Consider the following 15,274-nt stretch of genomic DNA (forward strand, 5'->3'; position numbering starts at 1 on the left):
AATTACCCCCTTTGCCCTTCCCTGACTACGCCCCTGAACATGAAGCCTGTGCATTTTCCTTTCTCGACATTTGCATTGATGTTTGTATAATTAAGGTTGCAGGACTACAAGTCTGGAGCTGGTATTTTTAGTGGATGGTTCGTCCAGTGTTTCATACTCCAATTTCAACATTGTAAAAAAGTGGATACACAACATCACGCTAAACTTCGATATAAGTTCCTCAACGACACGTATTGCTGTGGTACAATTTAGGTAAGGCACATTTCATTAACCCTGTCCAATTATCTGCTGCGCTCAGCAGGAACTGCTTTGATTAAAAGATTTCCTACTTTTTGATTTAGATTGTAGTATATGCGCTCAGAAATTTTGTATCATCAAGTTTAGGCCAAAGGGTACACGTAGCTAACTGTGGGAACATGTGGTCTGCTGATGACGTTTGATAAACGCGGTATGTTTGACTCAAAATATAAGGAAAGGATTACATTTTTCGTGACAAGAGTGTTTGCATATGTCTTGTCAGCTACATCTTCTAAAATGCATTGCCCTCAATGTCGTTTTGTTAGAAATTAGTACTCTTCAAAAGGTTATTTTTTTGGAATCCACAACAGGTGTTGAACTTTCTCTAGAATATCTGCATGGTTCTTTGCATGATACACCAGGTAGACTCTGCAAACGGCAAAGTTTGTTTCTTTTCGTTTGCCGTTAATTTAACACCTGTTTTCGTAAGCTCTACAAAAGCTGCAAAAAAATTGTTGGAAAGCACGCAATTTTGTTTATCTGGTGATTTTCAAGTCATGAAAGATGACAGATATCATCACCTAGGCTACCGGTAGGCCTATATCTTTAGAACAATATTTATCTTTGAGCCGAGCAATCTTTTTGTCACAGCTGTCACACGCCATTGTGAAAATTAAGGTTCACTGACGGAAGGTAGAAGATTTACCAGTAATCCCTCATTTTTCTAATGCTTGGTCATTATTGTATTGTGTTACACAAGATAAGTGTGACATTGTGTGGCAACAAGGGATCGACTATGTTACGCGCATACTTTCTTGTCACCCTAATAATAGCTTGGAGAGAATATGTTTTCCCTTTCAAATGCGGAGATTTATTCTGTAGAACAGTTTAGTTGCTTAATTGGATATGCATTTGAGAAGCCAACGGGCTTGAGGACCTAAATCAGAAATGGCCATGGTATATGAAAAAAAGTGAACAACTTTAAACCATTTTAAATATTGTTTGTTAGTTATGCATCTTTTTTGTAAATGTGCTTTGATACTTACAAGTGACAACTAGTAGCGGGTCGAGAAGAATAATTTGGGGGACACAGGATTGAGATTGAGTAAGCCATATATTTACTTCAAAAAATTCCATTATTTTCTTAGCTTTTAAGAGCACATAAAATTCCTACCCTCAAATCCACTGCTGTAAACACGTTTTCCCAATGCTGCAGGTTAAGTTAAAAATATGATTAAAACGAGCGAAAAAATTTGGCGAAATCGAAAAAAAAAATTTTTTTTCTCTGTTTTTTTTAGCAGGGGAGGGGGCACGTGACCAAGTGCCTCTCTGAATCCGTTAGCACAAACAAAAAATCAAACTCTGACTAGTTTAAAGTGTGCCGACTGCCGTGTCTCGGCTACGGTTCATATTAGCTCTTGCGATGACACCTTCACATGCTCGAATATTGGAAGGTGGTTAGTTTGGTGCCCCTCAAGCAATTGGCTGTTTCTTGGAGAAATGTTTAGGCCTGTACTGGTTGGAAGACAATAAGACTAGCTTCTTTGTCTCTCCGTAAACTTAATTTAAATTTTCAACCACGGGCCATAAGCCTGGATGCTAAAACAATAAATTGCTACTTTTTTTGACAATACTTACGGGTGGATTCGAGACTTTAAGAGTAAGGTTCCGGATGTAGATACACACAATGTCAACTTCTACAATTCTATTCCTTTCAATTTGCCTCTTCTTCTAAAAAAAAATGCTCATTCACCTGTCTTAGATGTAGTTCATGTAGGTGTATGGCATGGCCACCTGGAGATGCGGCCTGATTTGTCACATTTTGCAGATTGTGATTACAGCTACTGCTAGAGCTTGACTGACATTTTTTGAGATGTTTTTACTTTTTGCGGTTTCCTAATGACAAAAAACTTTTTTGTTGCCTTGGGGAAGCAATAGCAAATGAGAAAAAGTAAGTTGAAAAACGCAAAATCAGACTGTTATTGAAAATTAACAGTCTGACTAAAATTTACAAAATCAAATTTTCTTTGTTTTTCAACATGTGAGGATGTTAAAACCTATTGTGTCATCTGCGGAAAAGAATATAGAAAGCGTAAAAATCTAATTTTTAGAAAAATTTATTTGAACGTTCGCCCAAAGTTAGAAAAACCTGGAAATTTCTGCAAAATGTGACAAATCAGGCCGTATCTTTAGGTGGCCATGTGTATGGCTATACTAGATATGTAGCCTATGTAGATATTTATACGATATATGTATGTAGACGTATGTAGATATCTAGGTTATATACGATACGTTATTCTAAAGTAAGGAAATAACCTACATTACAAAATCAGGAAAGAAATTACGAAAAATTACGAAAGTATCACTTTGTTGTGTGAATAAATTTAAACTAAGAGCTGACATGCCTTGATTTCAGTATGTTGCATTTTTGTATTTTAGCTCATACCCACAAACAGAGTTCGGACTCAATACCTACTCCCACATTGGAGGTGTTCTTCGTGGTGTCAATAACATCAACTATATGACTGGTAAGAAGAGTTTCTGTTGTTTGTATGTCAAGAAATGTGTAGTTAACAGAAGAAAATATTCACACGGATACGCAATATTTTGTCTAATTTTGATAGGTTGTCAGTTTGGCAATTTTTATTGGATTTTTTATTTCATATTAGTAGCCTACGAGTTTGTTATACTAGACTAGACCATTTAGCGATTCAGTAGCAAATCTAGAAGAGAGAGCTTGGTCACGTGTTTTCTGAAAATGATAAAATATTATGACTTGTCTCAACCAAAACGAAGCATCTTTTTTCAAAACTTCTTGATTGTAAACATAACTATAAGACACTTTTTACACTGACTCAAAATGTGATGCCTCTCCAAAATCTTTCTATTCATTTCCTGCAGCAGTAATGACGTCACATTTAAATATTTCAGGAGGTACACAAATTGGCCTTGCCTTACAACACACAGTCGAAAGTGTTTTTTCTGAGGCGAGACCCAGGGCAGCCAAAGTCGTCATACTGCTCAGCGATGGACCAAGTCAAGATGAGGTAACGAAAAAATAATTGTGCAAATCTACTACCAGAAAAGAAAAAGTACAGTATTTTTAAACATTTGTTTGGGATAAAAACGTTGCAATGAAGAAAACCAGGTTTGTATAAGGTGAATTCCATACTTGAATTCAAACTTTGGGGAATGAGAAGAAAAGGTTGTTATTATACTAAATCTTCGGCACTAATGAGAGTAGGGTGGTCATTTCCTTTCTCTCGGCCGCCTTTCCTTCAGCAACTACACTCACCCAATTCCTTACACCCTGGGTAGAAGTGAGCGGTGTGTTTCAACAACCAGCTTAAGCCTGGAGTTGAACCAGAGTTGCATGATTGAGAAGTGAGCACCTTATCTGCTCCGTTTTAAATTTCATGTCATAATTGACGTAAAATGTCGTCCGTATTTTAATGCAATTAATTACACTTTTTCATGTAATTGTAATTATAATTTCAAAAAAGTTTTGTCCAAATTGTAATTACATTTGGTAAGTTAGAACGCATGATATCAGTACTTTCGTTAACCGCTAGTTAGGGTTAAAAAGGACTTTTAAATTGCAACCGAATCTTTATCAATCGCAATTCAACTTGGTTTTGATAACATCAAACTGTAACAAATCATCGATGAACATAAGTATTAAAACATTTAATTTTTGTAATTGAACCATGCGATTTACTACATTTGAAAGTAATTGTAATTTGAAAATTTCAGAACAAAAGAGCATAAGGTAATGTAATTAAACATTTTGATGGTGTAATTGTATTGTAATTGAACTGAAAACTGTGCAATTGATCCAACTCTCGTCACCGGTGTGGTGCCGGAGCACGCCAGAGGTTCGATCAACTACTCTCGCTGGACGTCAAAAACTTGACAATGCCGCACACTGGAACCAGCGATATTATCCCTGACAGTAACCAGGAAAATTGTTTGTCATTTAATGAAAGTTAAAACCTAAAGGCCCAGCAGAGCTCCGTCATCTATAAAACTGCCACTACACCCTTATGACGCAGCCATAGTATAGTGTTGTTTTCTAGTTTTGGTTTTCCACAATCTTTCATGTTTGTTAAACTTTGAACAATACACATATTATGATAAACGTTTCAAGTCTTTTACCAGACTACAAGAACTTGTATTGTTTACTGTGCGATCTTGTGTGATTTTAATACTACCGGTACTCTAAGTTTTGCCTTTGTTTTCAAAGTTTGATCGTGGGAACTTTTCATAAAGTGCACTTCACTGATCTCTTGCTTCCAACAAGAAGGTTTAGCTTTGTTCTTTTCAAATTTACAATAGCAATTGTTTTGTTGCGTATCGTTGGCAGCAGTAGCTTACCTGTTAAAAGGATGAAGATAATATCGGTATTTTAAAATGTTTTCCAAACTGTGTATTGTCGCAATCTCTTCTTAAATCTTATGAGCACGCCGCAGTCGTTCAGTTGGTTCAAACCAGGGAGGATTCAGTAAGCAACCTTAAGGGGGAAGAAATAATTTCAACAAAACACAATAATGTGTAGATCTACCGTCTACGTTAATTCGACCTGGCAAATAGTCTACACTAGGAATAAAGTTAATTTTCTGTGTTTAAAGGGGGAGGCGATTGCTCTAATCCCCCCACCACCTGGATCTACCACTGGTTTCAACAGCAAATTTGAAAGCTAGAAGCTAGGTTACTTAGTCTACTTTACCGCATGCTTTACAATTTTGTGCAGGTTTATGGAGCAGCTTCAGCTCTCCACGCTTCTGGCATAGCCACTTTTGCTGTTGGGGTTGGGAATCAGCCTTCCTCGACCATGCTTCGAGAATTGCGAGAAATCACATCTGGGCCATCTCAATACAAAGATAATGTCTTTGTGGTAAAATTGACATTTTTATTTTTTAAACACCATATTTTTAGCCTGCTTACACTTTCTTTCGTGCTGTTCTTTCACCTTGTAGAAAAAGTAAAAATCTTATAATGGAAGGGAAACAGATTTTCTCTGTCTGGCTAATCAAATTGCTAACCTCAATCACAGTAGCCTACAACAACAATGATGTAGTTTTGGTAAAATTGATGCGTTTTTTTTGTGAACACCACATATTTTACTTATATTTTATTTCTTCGTAAGATAGACTACGACTTTGTAAAACAAACATTAAAGAAGTTTTCAAGTTTCGATTCACCATCAAAAAAGTTAGCAGTGTATCAAACTTGTCTTGGTTGCTTGTCAAGGTTGGCTTTTAGGAGGCAAATTTTTTCACCCCACACAAAATCATGTTTTTACCACTAATAGCTGTAGAACTTTTCGTGGTAGGCTATTTTTTCTTCAGTCTTTAAAACTAATGTTTTCCAACAGTTTTTGTCTCCTGATGTTGTTTGCTTGGCTAAGACATTATAATAAGAAAGTAAAAAAATTATCGAAGGATGTCTTATTTAAAAGAAGGAAAAAAGAAAACCATTTCCAGCAAAGAGTGTTCTCATTAACCTACCATTCGGAAGTAGGCTACAACTTATGTTAACACGGTTGAGTGGGGAATAATAACTAACGCTAATATCGGAAGCCACATTAACATGAAGAAATCTGCTAAACCCCAATGACACCGCCAACCAATCAAAACATGTTACAAGAGGCCTTCTAGCACTCAGCCAAAGAGTTAATCCTTGTTTTGAGCTTAATTTGGTAGTTGCAGAAGAAAGAAGAGTAGCCTAATGGTAGGAGTGGTAATCGAACCCATGTCATGAAATGACTACTTTCTAGCCCTAACCCTAACCCTTCAGCCAACCAGATGGCAAAGAATCCATCGCTTTATTTGCTTTGTATCTTCTTTTCGCCCTTTTTCACGTCACGGAAAACGTAGCTTATGATTGGTTGATTGGTTCGAGGTTTCAATGGCTGTGGCAGAGTTTTGTCATGTTAAAGTGGCTACCGCTAATATCGAACAAGGCGCCACCTCTGGGAAAATTTATACAACATTTGTACCAAAATTACGCCATTTATAATCTATTGACTTGGATAAAGCGACAAAGCAGTTGTGAAGCATCGTTCTTGCATATTACCTCATTCCTCACTGCATTATCATCTAATAACAATTTTTCCAAATGTTAATCTAAGTACGGTACTATTTTAGGTGAACAACTTTGCATCCCTACATGAAATTGAAGAACGTGTGGTCGATGCTGTATGTGGACAAACAATACAAGGTAGCTGATGTTTCCAGAAAAATATTTATTTTTATTTTTATTTCATAGATTTTAAAAAAATTATTTGTTAAAGCTTAAAAAGCATCAACATACCCAATAAAACATCTTAACGAGTTATTAATCCAACAGTGATTTTTTGATACATATGCTTTATAACAGTAGTTGAGTTTTAAAAATGAGCTAACCACCCTGACAGCTTACGTAAATATGCGCCTAGTGTGAACATAAAACAAGATCACGAAACGAAAAAATGCAAAGATCACGAAAAACAAGATCACGAAACGAAAAAATGCAAGATCACGAAAAACAAGATCACGAAACAAAAAAATGCAAGATCACGAAACGAAAAAGTGCAAGATCACGAAAAACAAGATCACGAAACGAAAAAATGCAAAGATCACGAAAAACAAGATCACGAAACAAAAAAATGCAAGATCACGAAACGAAAAAATGCAAAGATCACGAAAAACAAGATCACGAAACGAAAAAATGCAAGATCACGAAACGAAAAATGCAAGATCACGAAAAACAAGATCACGAAACGAAAAAATGCAAAGATCACGAAACGAAAAAATGCAAAGATCACGAAACGACGGTTTAACTCTCAGAGTGTGCGCTTGAATACGTCATTTAAAGCTTTCCACCGCGGTCCGAATCCGGACCTTCTGGGCGTTGATGGTGGACCTCGGGCTTCTGAAAGAATAACCTCATTGCCACGTTTCAGGGCCTCTTTGAACAGATTTCTATTGGGAGGAAACACTTTTCTTTGTGATTATCTTAATAGCTGGGGGCTTTCATCCCACAGCACTTTGTCAACTATCCACGGCGAGTTGCATTTTACCTAAAAAAATGGTTCGGCAATGATACTGATTAACTTTCGTCGTTGCGTGTGAAATAACTTATTGACCGGACACTGGACCGTTAAAAATATTCAACTTGTCAAACTGGACCTTTGTTAATATTAGTTCAGTAACCCTGGTTTAATCGGTTGACTCGAAGATCGCTACTTGCACGTACATACATTGATTCAATGAATGCAGTTTCTCTGTTTCGTTTAGAGTGCCCAACAGCAACCCACGACTTAACTTTTATAATCGATGGATCATCAACGATTGGCTATGAAGATTTCATGAAGGTATCCGTACGACAATCAATGAATTAAAATAATCTTGAAATTTTTTATTGAATTATTTGGGTTAATGTTGGTTGTGAATGTTAAACACAAAGTTAAGTTTCTCAAAGAAAATAAAAATAAAACGAATTTCAAATAAGCTATAAATGCAGGAAAATGACAGTACCACACATAATTATTATTATTTTTTGTTCCTTTTTGTCATTGTGTTTAAACCTGATGTACTCAACATGCCACGTACACAATTGCACAGAATTTTTTTTATTGCAATCTTTTCAACGCAAAAAAACATACTTTTTGAAACTTTCAACTAATTCAATAAAATTTTGAAAATCCAAGTAAAATGTGAAATACTTTCATACTGCTTTGATATGATAATGGCAAATAATAGTAATTGTTTAGTTATTAGAAAAAAAAATTGAACTAACATCATTTAAAATTTTTGTTGGAGGCATTCAATGTTCTTTCAAAAACACTGCGCTTTTAGCTTTTTATCATAATTACTACCTAGCCTATGGTTTTTAAGCAGATTCAATAAAACAAAAGCTATCTTGTCAAACTAAAGTGAGTAAAATTGACCAAAATGCAGGTGAAAGAATGGATAAAGAAAATTATCAACTCTTTTGACATCGATCCTGAATACACTAGAGTCGCTGTTGTTCAATATAACACAGTTGTCAAGAAAATATTCAAGTTAGTATTTGGGGAAAAAATTATCGATAGCGAATGCACGGGTTTTCGTTTTATTTATTGTATTTAGGCTACGCAGACAACCGTTTTTTGTAACACTTAAATCTTTCTACATATTGCCACCGTCTTTCTGCATATTTGTATTGCTTTAGAGACATACTGCTTCTTTATATTTCACGGACACGATATGACGAAAAATAAAATGTACATTTATTATTAGTTTAACTACTACTAATAATAAATGTACATTTTATTTTTTTTTCGGTTTTTTTTTTTTTTGTTTTAACTGTCGGCCGCGTAGCCGAGTGGTGAGAACACTGGAACGGCAATCGAAAGGGCGCCGGTTCGACACCGCTCAAGAGCATGCGGCTGTGTCTGTGGCAGGACACTTAAAGGCATGCCTGAAGGTGGACACGAAGATTGGCTTCCTTGCCTTCCCGTCCACTTAATCTAAATCTTCAACCACCGGGTGTAAGCTTGGATACGACAAACAATTAGTTTAACTATTCTTGAATAATGAGTCCGAGAAACATAAACTTTCGAATTTTCACAATTGTAAAAATGTTAGTTTCTTGAGGACTCTGCTGTATAACATCTACACATTTACAGCATAAGATTTGTAAAAACAACTGGCAATGAGTTTGCTGGATTATCCAGTCTGATCTCAGTTTATGCAGGACTGATTTACTGCGTTGTTTTGCCTTGTCGACATACTCGTGTCTACCCAGGTGTAGCAAGCAAGTACTTGAATCAGTTATTAGGTTTTACACTAAATTTTGTTGATTGAATGTTTTGTGATTTGCTAATTTAGATTTAGTGATCTTTTATCCAAACAAGAAATGATCAATGCAATCGATGACATGGAATACATGACCGGGACCACACATACAGGACAAGCACTGATGTATATGCTGGTAACCACTTTTATTAAATTGTGTTGAGCCACCTACCTGTGTTTGTGTTAATGCAGTTCTACTGAAAATACAATAAACCGATAACCTAAGCTTTACTTTCTGTTCGAAAATTATTCACTGGCTTTGGGTATATTCTAGAACACAATATACACGGAAAGAAATGGAGACCGACCAAATGTGCCAGACCTTGCCATTGTCATGACAGAGGGAAAATCTCAAAAATCTGACCTTGTCATTACAGCTTCTGAGGCTGTGCAGGAGGTAAAAATAAAAGAATTGAGGATCATGGCTTTTTATGACTTGACTGCATCCTTCCTCGTAAGGGAGTCAGAAAAAAAATTGATACTGAAGGAATAAATGTTTGAGCCTGTCAAAATGGAATGATATTAAGTAAAATCAAGAAAAAGAAGACCAATTTAAGGGAAAATTTACAATTATTAATTATATCAGTTATTTCTTCAATATACTGCAGCCAATTGCAGCAGTGCGATTTTTTTGAGATTATTCTTAACAATAGCCTAAGACTAAGAACAAACATAATTGCCCAATCTCTGGTAATAGCGCCAATGTGTTCAACAAAGCTCATTTAAACTCTTCATGTAAGAAACTTCCTGAGAAAGAAAAGAAAGCAAAACAGAAATAAATAAATCGTTTCAAAAAAAAAATAATAATTTCTATCACCCTATAAAACAATCCGTACTTTCAGGCTGGAATCACTGTCTACGCTGTTGGAGTAGGGAACTACAACGTCGACGAAGTTAGGGTGATTGCCTCAAATCCTAACAAGAACTACGTCATTGAAGCCTTAAACTTTGACATCATTGATTTAAAGCGAGTTGGTCTGGTTCAGGTACGACAAACTCATCATATGCTGGTGATTGGTTGGTTTGAATCTGTATTCGCGGAGTGAAAAAGCCTCTGATAAATTATGTCAAAGTATATTTATAACATTAAATACGGTAAATGCTGAAAACAATTTGTTGTAAACTACAATATAATAATTAACGAGAAACCAACCATTAATTTGATCAAGTTTGAGTTATATGAAAAGTTCCACACTGTCTATAGTTAATTTACTTGATCCATATGTTACTCACCACAAATCCTCCTTGTTAGTCCCTTTTCTTGTATCATAGGACCATACAACAGATATTTTAACGCATGCTATTTTGTAATAACCCTTTTACTGCAGTTAGTTTTGAGCAACGATATTGCTTTTCAATTCAAATTCTTAACATAGACTACATGTTTTAGTTTTCGGTCTTATCCAGGCTTATGCCTGGGGGTTTAAAAGTTTGAATTAAACAACGGGTCGGAAAAAGTCAATTTTTGTGTTCACTTTAACTTTATATGATTAAGTGTTTTGCCAAGATACAATTGTCGTCGTCGTGGCCGTGTGAGCCTCTCTTTACCACCCCAGATTCACGATGTTCCCGGACTACACTGGAAGGCTACTAGAGAGCAGCCCATGTTTGGTTTTATCATCCATGACACGCAGACTTTCCTCTCCGTTAGGTGGCTTGAAAATGGTACAGTCATTGATGTTGTGGTCTGCGGTCAGTTCCTCGGCACCACATTCACAGGAGGAGGAAGAAGCCATTCCCCATTGGTGCATGATTGAGCGGAAAAGCCCGACGCCGACATACTGTACAATTGTAATTTAACTTTTTCATCACTCGATCACTCCCAGAAATGATTTGGTTGGTGATAACTGATAAGTTTCAGCTTTAACTAAAGTAAGTCAGCTAAAACACTTGTTTCGCTTTATTTCAGAGCATATGCACAGACCTGGAAATGACTTGTCCCACAGCCAATGTAGATCTTGTGTTTCTTATTGATGGTTCAACTTCAATGCGTCCGCGCAACTTTGAAAAGATAAAGCAATGGATAAAAAGCATCGTTGATGCGTTTCATGTGGGCAAATTTGTTTTGGAAAATTTGTTTTGCACAGTTGCATTTTCATAACTTATAGAAACTTTATGCCTGTATTTCTGATATTAAACAAAAATCACAAAGATTTTCAAGCATCCCAGTTTCTAAATTACTGTTACTTGTAGGCTACAAAAACATGGCTAACAAGAGTACGCAAAAGGCTCTCTCATCATGCCAAATTATAAGCCACATTGTGACTTTTCAGATAGGCCCGTTTTACACCAGAGTGGCCGTCGTGCAATTCACTGATATTCCATATCTGGAATTTAGACTAACAGATTACGAAACAACGCAATCAACTCTTCAGGCTATACAAAATATAAGGTAAATTCTAAACCAAACAGACTTTATACTTTTGAACTCATCAGAACGTATTGGAATGCATTTATAACGCATCTTTACTTGAGACTTTCAATTAGCATTGAGATATGAGTTGAGAAACTATTGTCAACAAAAATTCACTGCAATAGTTTCCTGTTAAAACAACCAACTTTAAAACTAACCGCTTTTGAGCTGTTTAAATTAAAATGTTTCACGCTAACCTTCTATTGACATAGCACTTTGATCACATACTCTACGGCGATATAACTAATTATTATTATTATTGACTTTGAAGTTGTCTGTATAGCCTAATATATGCAACCATACTCTGAGCTTTTATGAGTTAATCTTTTTTAAGGAACCAAACCTTTTCTTTTTTTAGGTTTCGGAGAGGTTCAACCAATATTGGAAGAGCAGTAGAGTTTACAATAAACAGAGTTTTTTCCAAGCAAAGAGCAAGTACTCCTAAAATCCTCATCGTTCTTACTAATGAGGAGTCGCTGGATGGTGTGTCTGACGCAGTCAATCGTGAAAGAAAAGTAGGCTAGGCTACTCTTCGTCCATGTGAACTAATAAAGATTTATTGCGAGTTTTGGACTTACTCTAAAATACTCGCACAATATTCAACTTAACTCTCCATAGTAGGCCAAAGCATATTTTACTTAGCTAAATACGTTGCTCTATAATATGCCGGTGGGGTAACCAAACTCATTGCAACGTTTTTTTCTGTGGCAAGACAGATACGGTAAATCAAACAGCTTACTGAAAAAATACTATATAGGCTATATATGTTTTACGTTTTACATATAATAACAAGCTTACAAGTAAGTTATGCACTTCTATAGGCTAGATATTTGGCCTGCATTTCAGCCATATTGAACTTTTGGAAATTTCTGGTCTTAAGCTGCAAGTTGAAAATATACCAATTGATCCTAGCACTAATATTTCGATTAAAATGGTTATAGCTATTTTTGTACAATTTGTAGTATAGACCTAGACCTACTGTATCTATTCAGAATGGAATTCAAAGCATAGTGTTTGGCGTCAGCAACTCACGATCAAGCCAATTACGTGCTATTATCTCGAAAACAAGAAATGTTTTTCGAGCAGATGGCTTTGATGGAATCAGAAAGATGCAGAGCAAGCTGATCTCGTTCATTTGCAAAACAGTTGAACCAGGTGAGGCAGATTCACAAATTGTGAGTCACAAATTCACAAATGGTGAGGCACACCAAATATTACAAGTAAAAAACTGAAGAGTAACAACATATTTATAGTGCCAAGGCTAAATACTTTTACGAGCATAGGAAACTTATCATTGAGAATATGTTAATGAACCGTGAGTGCACATGTTCTTAAAACATCTAACCCAAGTGTTGTTTTTAGTAAGTCAAAAAAAACATATAGGCTACGCACGTTGTCTTTAAAAACCCGCCCAAAATTGTAAAATTGAGTGTAATTAATCCAAAGCTGCTCCTTATCAAGTTTGTGAATGCAAGGTTGTTCATAAATATAGTATAGCATAATACTTAAGTGCTTATGAAACTTTGGCTTTTATCTGAAAGAAATAGCAAGCTTATCAAACGCTAACACACATATGTTGTGACAATTTACAGAATGTTTTCGACAAGAGATTGACATGCATTTTCTAGTAGACAGTTCCAGTAGTATTAGTTTTGGAAATTTCAAAAAAGTAAAAACATGGATGAAAAACATCGTGCGATCCTTTGATATTGGAGCGTACACCACCAGAGTAGGTAAGCTGGTCTCTGAAATTATAAATAAATTTTCCATAAGTGGCTATGTTTCCATGTATACTGCTTGTAGTTGTAACCTTGTAATAACCTTGTTGTTGTAATCTACAGTACCTTACAATTTTCACCTAACAAAACCAACCAACTCAATAAAATAGGGTATACAATTTGAATTTGTTAGTCTATCCAGGGGTTCTTAAACGTTTTGGGCTGCACCCCCCTTGATATCACCTTAAAACTTTATCCCCCAACTTCTCTAGTTTAGATAATATGAAACCAAGGAACTTTAAGAAATAATTAAGTAAACTACCATTCAACGTTTTATAGGTAGAGAAAACTTTTTCTTGGTTTCATATTATCTGAATTTTCTCAACTAGCTACTCTCCAAGGCGTATATAATCAATCAGAGTTGACTCTGTCAAGGAAACAAGCAAAGATGGTCCTGTAACCGGTGGTGAAATCTTTCTAAAATGACTGAGACTTTTGATAAATTCTTATTTCTGTTCGAATTAACGTGTACTTTAAAAGGTCGTCGCTAATTAATTGGATACGCTACTGTATTACATTGTATTATAATCACTAAAATCATGTTGAATTGATATTAATAACAATACCGTCTATTAATTTTCAGTGCTTATCTAAGTACTGTAAATTAGTATACTTCGGTAGATGTTCATTGTGATGGCTTTTTTGCTTTGAACATTAAGTTTGTTTTAACAAAAAACACCTTAAGCGAGTAATGTCGGTCTGGAATTGCATGCGGGAAGTGATTTTCTGATGTCTCTGGATTTATTAATATTCAATTGAACACTGAGAATATGTCCTTATAATGTTTGTAATGTATTGTATTGAGTTTAAATTTAACCGTTGTTATTGCGTTCATAAACGTAGTTGCACTGATGAGAATTTAATATTCGAAAACGCGTTCTGCAACACTGTTTTTTGCACTCTGCAATGCTTGATGCAGATTTATCTGTAGATTTCCATCACGCATTGAAGCGGTGATCTGATAATGAAATTCTCTAGTTTAAGTTATAAATCAAAGCCAAACCACATCATTTTTACATGTTTTGGATCTTAAAGCAAGGAGTCTTGCATTCAAAAACATAAAAAAAAAATCAAAAACCATTAGCTATGCAATCTCTAAATGTAACGTTTTGTTCACTGCAAAAGACCTAGTCCTGGCCTGTGTAAACGAAGTAGCAAACTTGCCACGATTTAAAAACGTTTTCTTCTACTTTTACGCAGTGATGTACGCGCATAAAAAAAATATTGACGCCGTAAGCGTTAACGCAAACGTTCGAAAAATCATACGCCGTATGCGTCAACGTAACTTGTAAAAAAAGTTGGCGGCGTCAGCGTCAGCGCATACACTAGCGTAAAATAATTTTGTTTGCTAGGTGCCAAACATTCACACGGTATAAACCACTCGAAACAAACAAGTTTTATTTTGAATTTCCACGAAGAAACACAAGCATCTGAAAGTGTTCATCTGACATTTTGCTGTGTTTTGATTCCAATATGTCTTTGCCCATTGAAAACATTCTTTCAACTGCAGCGCTGGAAGGTATTGGCGTGTTGTAGCGAAAAAAATACATTAAAAAGTATGCGTTGACGCTATGCGCTAAAAAACAGCGAAAACTTTACGGCGTAGCCTCAAGCGCAAACTATTCAAAAAAATGTGGCCGCAAGCGTTAACGTAAACAAAAAGTCTACGCCGCAAGTATGCGGCGTAGAATTTGCGGCGTATACGTACATTTCTGCTTTTACGATACATAGTGACAACAAATTACGCAATATTTCTTGTGTTTAGCTGTAACCCAGTTTGCTGCCACCCCAAGGCCAGAGTTCGACTTGGATCAATATTTTACCAAGCGGGAAATTAAATACGCTATTGATAGCCTTAAACTTGTTGGTGGACCAACAATGACGGCTGAAGCGTTGGAATTCATCATGACAAATGGATTTTCTTCAGAATCTGGAGGAAGATCAAATGCCCCTAAAGTATTTCACAAAAGCAGTTATTAATAAGCTGTAAATGTCTAAGCATCTGTAGCCTATTGATTGATTTATTG

General features: G+C 35.8%; 1 protein-coding gene across 1 annotated transcript in view; it reads left to right on the forward strand.

Moving 5' to 3' along the window:
* The window catches only part of LOC145788346 (collagen alpha-6(VI) chain-like), a 37,239-nt gene that overhangs the window by 961 nt on the left and 21,004 nt on the right, over positions 1 to 15,274 (forward strand). Inside the window, exons 2-17 of the mRNA XM_082600123.1 lie at positions 96 to 252; positions 2,677 to 2,765; positions 3,169 to 3,284; positions 4,988 to 5,131; positions 6,384 to 6,456; positions 7,515 to 7,591; positions 8,178 to 8,281; positions 9,090 to 9,192; positions 9,331 to 9,453; positions 9,899 to 10,042; positions 10,966 to 11,106; positions 11,330 to 11,448; positions 11,828 to 11,984; positions 12,462 to 12,624; positions 13,062 to 13,202; positions 15,013 to 15,203. Coding sequence (XP_082456249.1) covers positions 96 to 252; positions 2,677 to 2,765; positions 3,169 to 3,284; positions 4,988 to 5,131; positions 6,384 to 6,456; positions 7,515 to 7,591; positions 8,178 to 8,281; positions 9,090 to 9,192; positions 9,331 to 9,453; positions 9,899 to 10,042; positions 10,966 to 11,106; positions 11,330 to 11,448; positions 11,828 to 11,984; positions 12,462 to 12,624; positions 13,062 to 13,202; positions 15,013 to 15,203 — 2,042 coding nt within the window. The remainder of the gene's footprint in view (positions 1 to 95; positions 253 to 2,676; positions 2,766 to 3,168; positions 3,285 to 4,987; positions 5,132 to 6,383; positions 6,457 to 7,514; positions 7,592 to 8,177; positions 8,282 to 9,089; positions 9,193 to 9,330; positions 9,454 to 9,898; positions 10,043 to 10,965; positions 11,107 to 11,329; positions 11,449 to 11,827; positions 11,985 to 12,461; positions 12,625 to 13,061; positions 13,203 to 15,012; positions 15,204 to 15,274) is intronic.

This window comes from Aplidium turbinatum, chromosome 2 (genome assembly GCF_918807975.1).
Source record: "Aplidium turbinatum chromosome 2, kaAplTurb1.1, whole genome shotgun sequence".
Taxonomy (NCBI): Eukaryota; Metazoa; Chordata; class Ascidiacea; order Aplousobranchia; family Polyclinidae; genus Aplidium; species Aplidium turbinatum.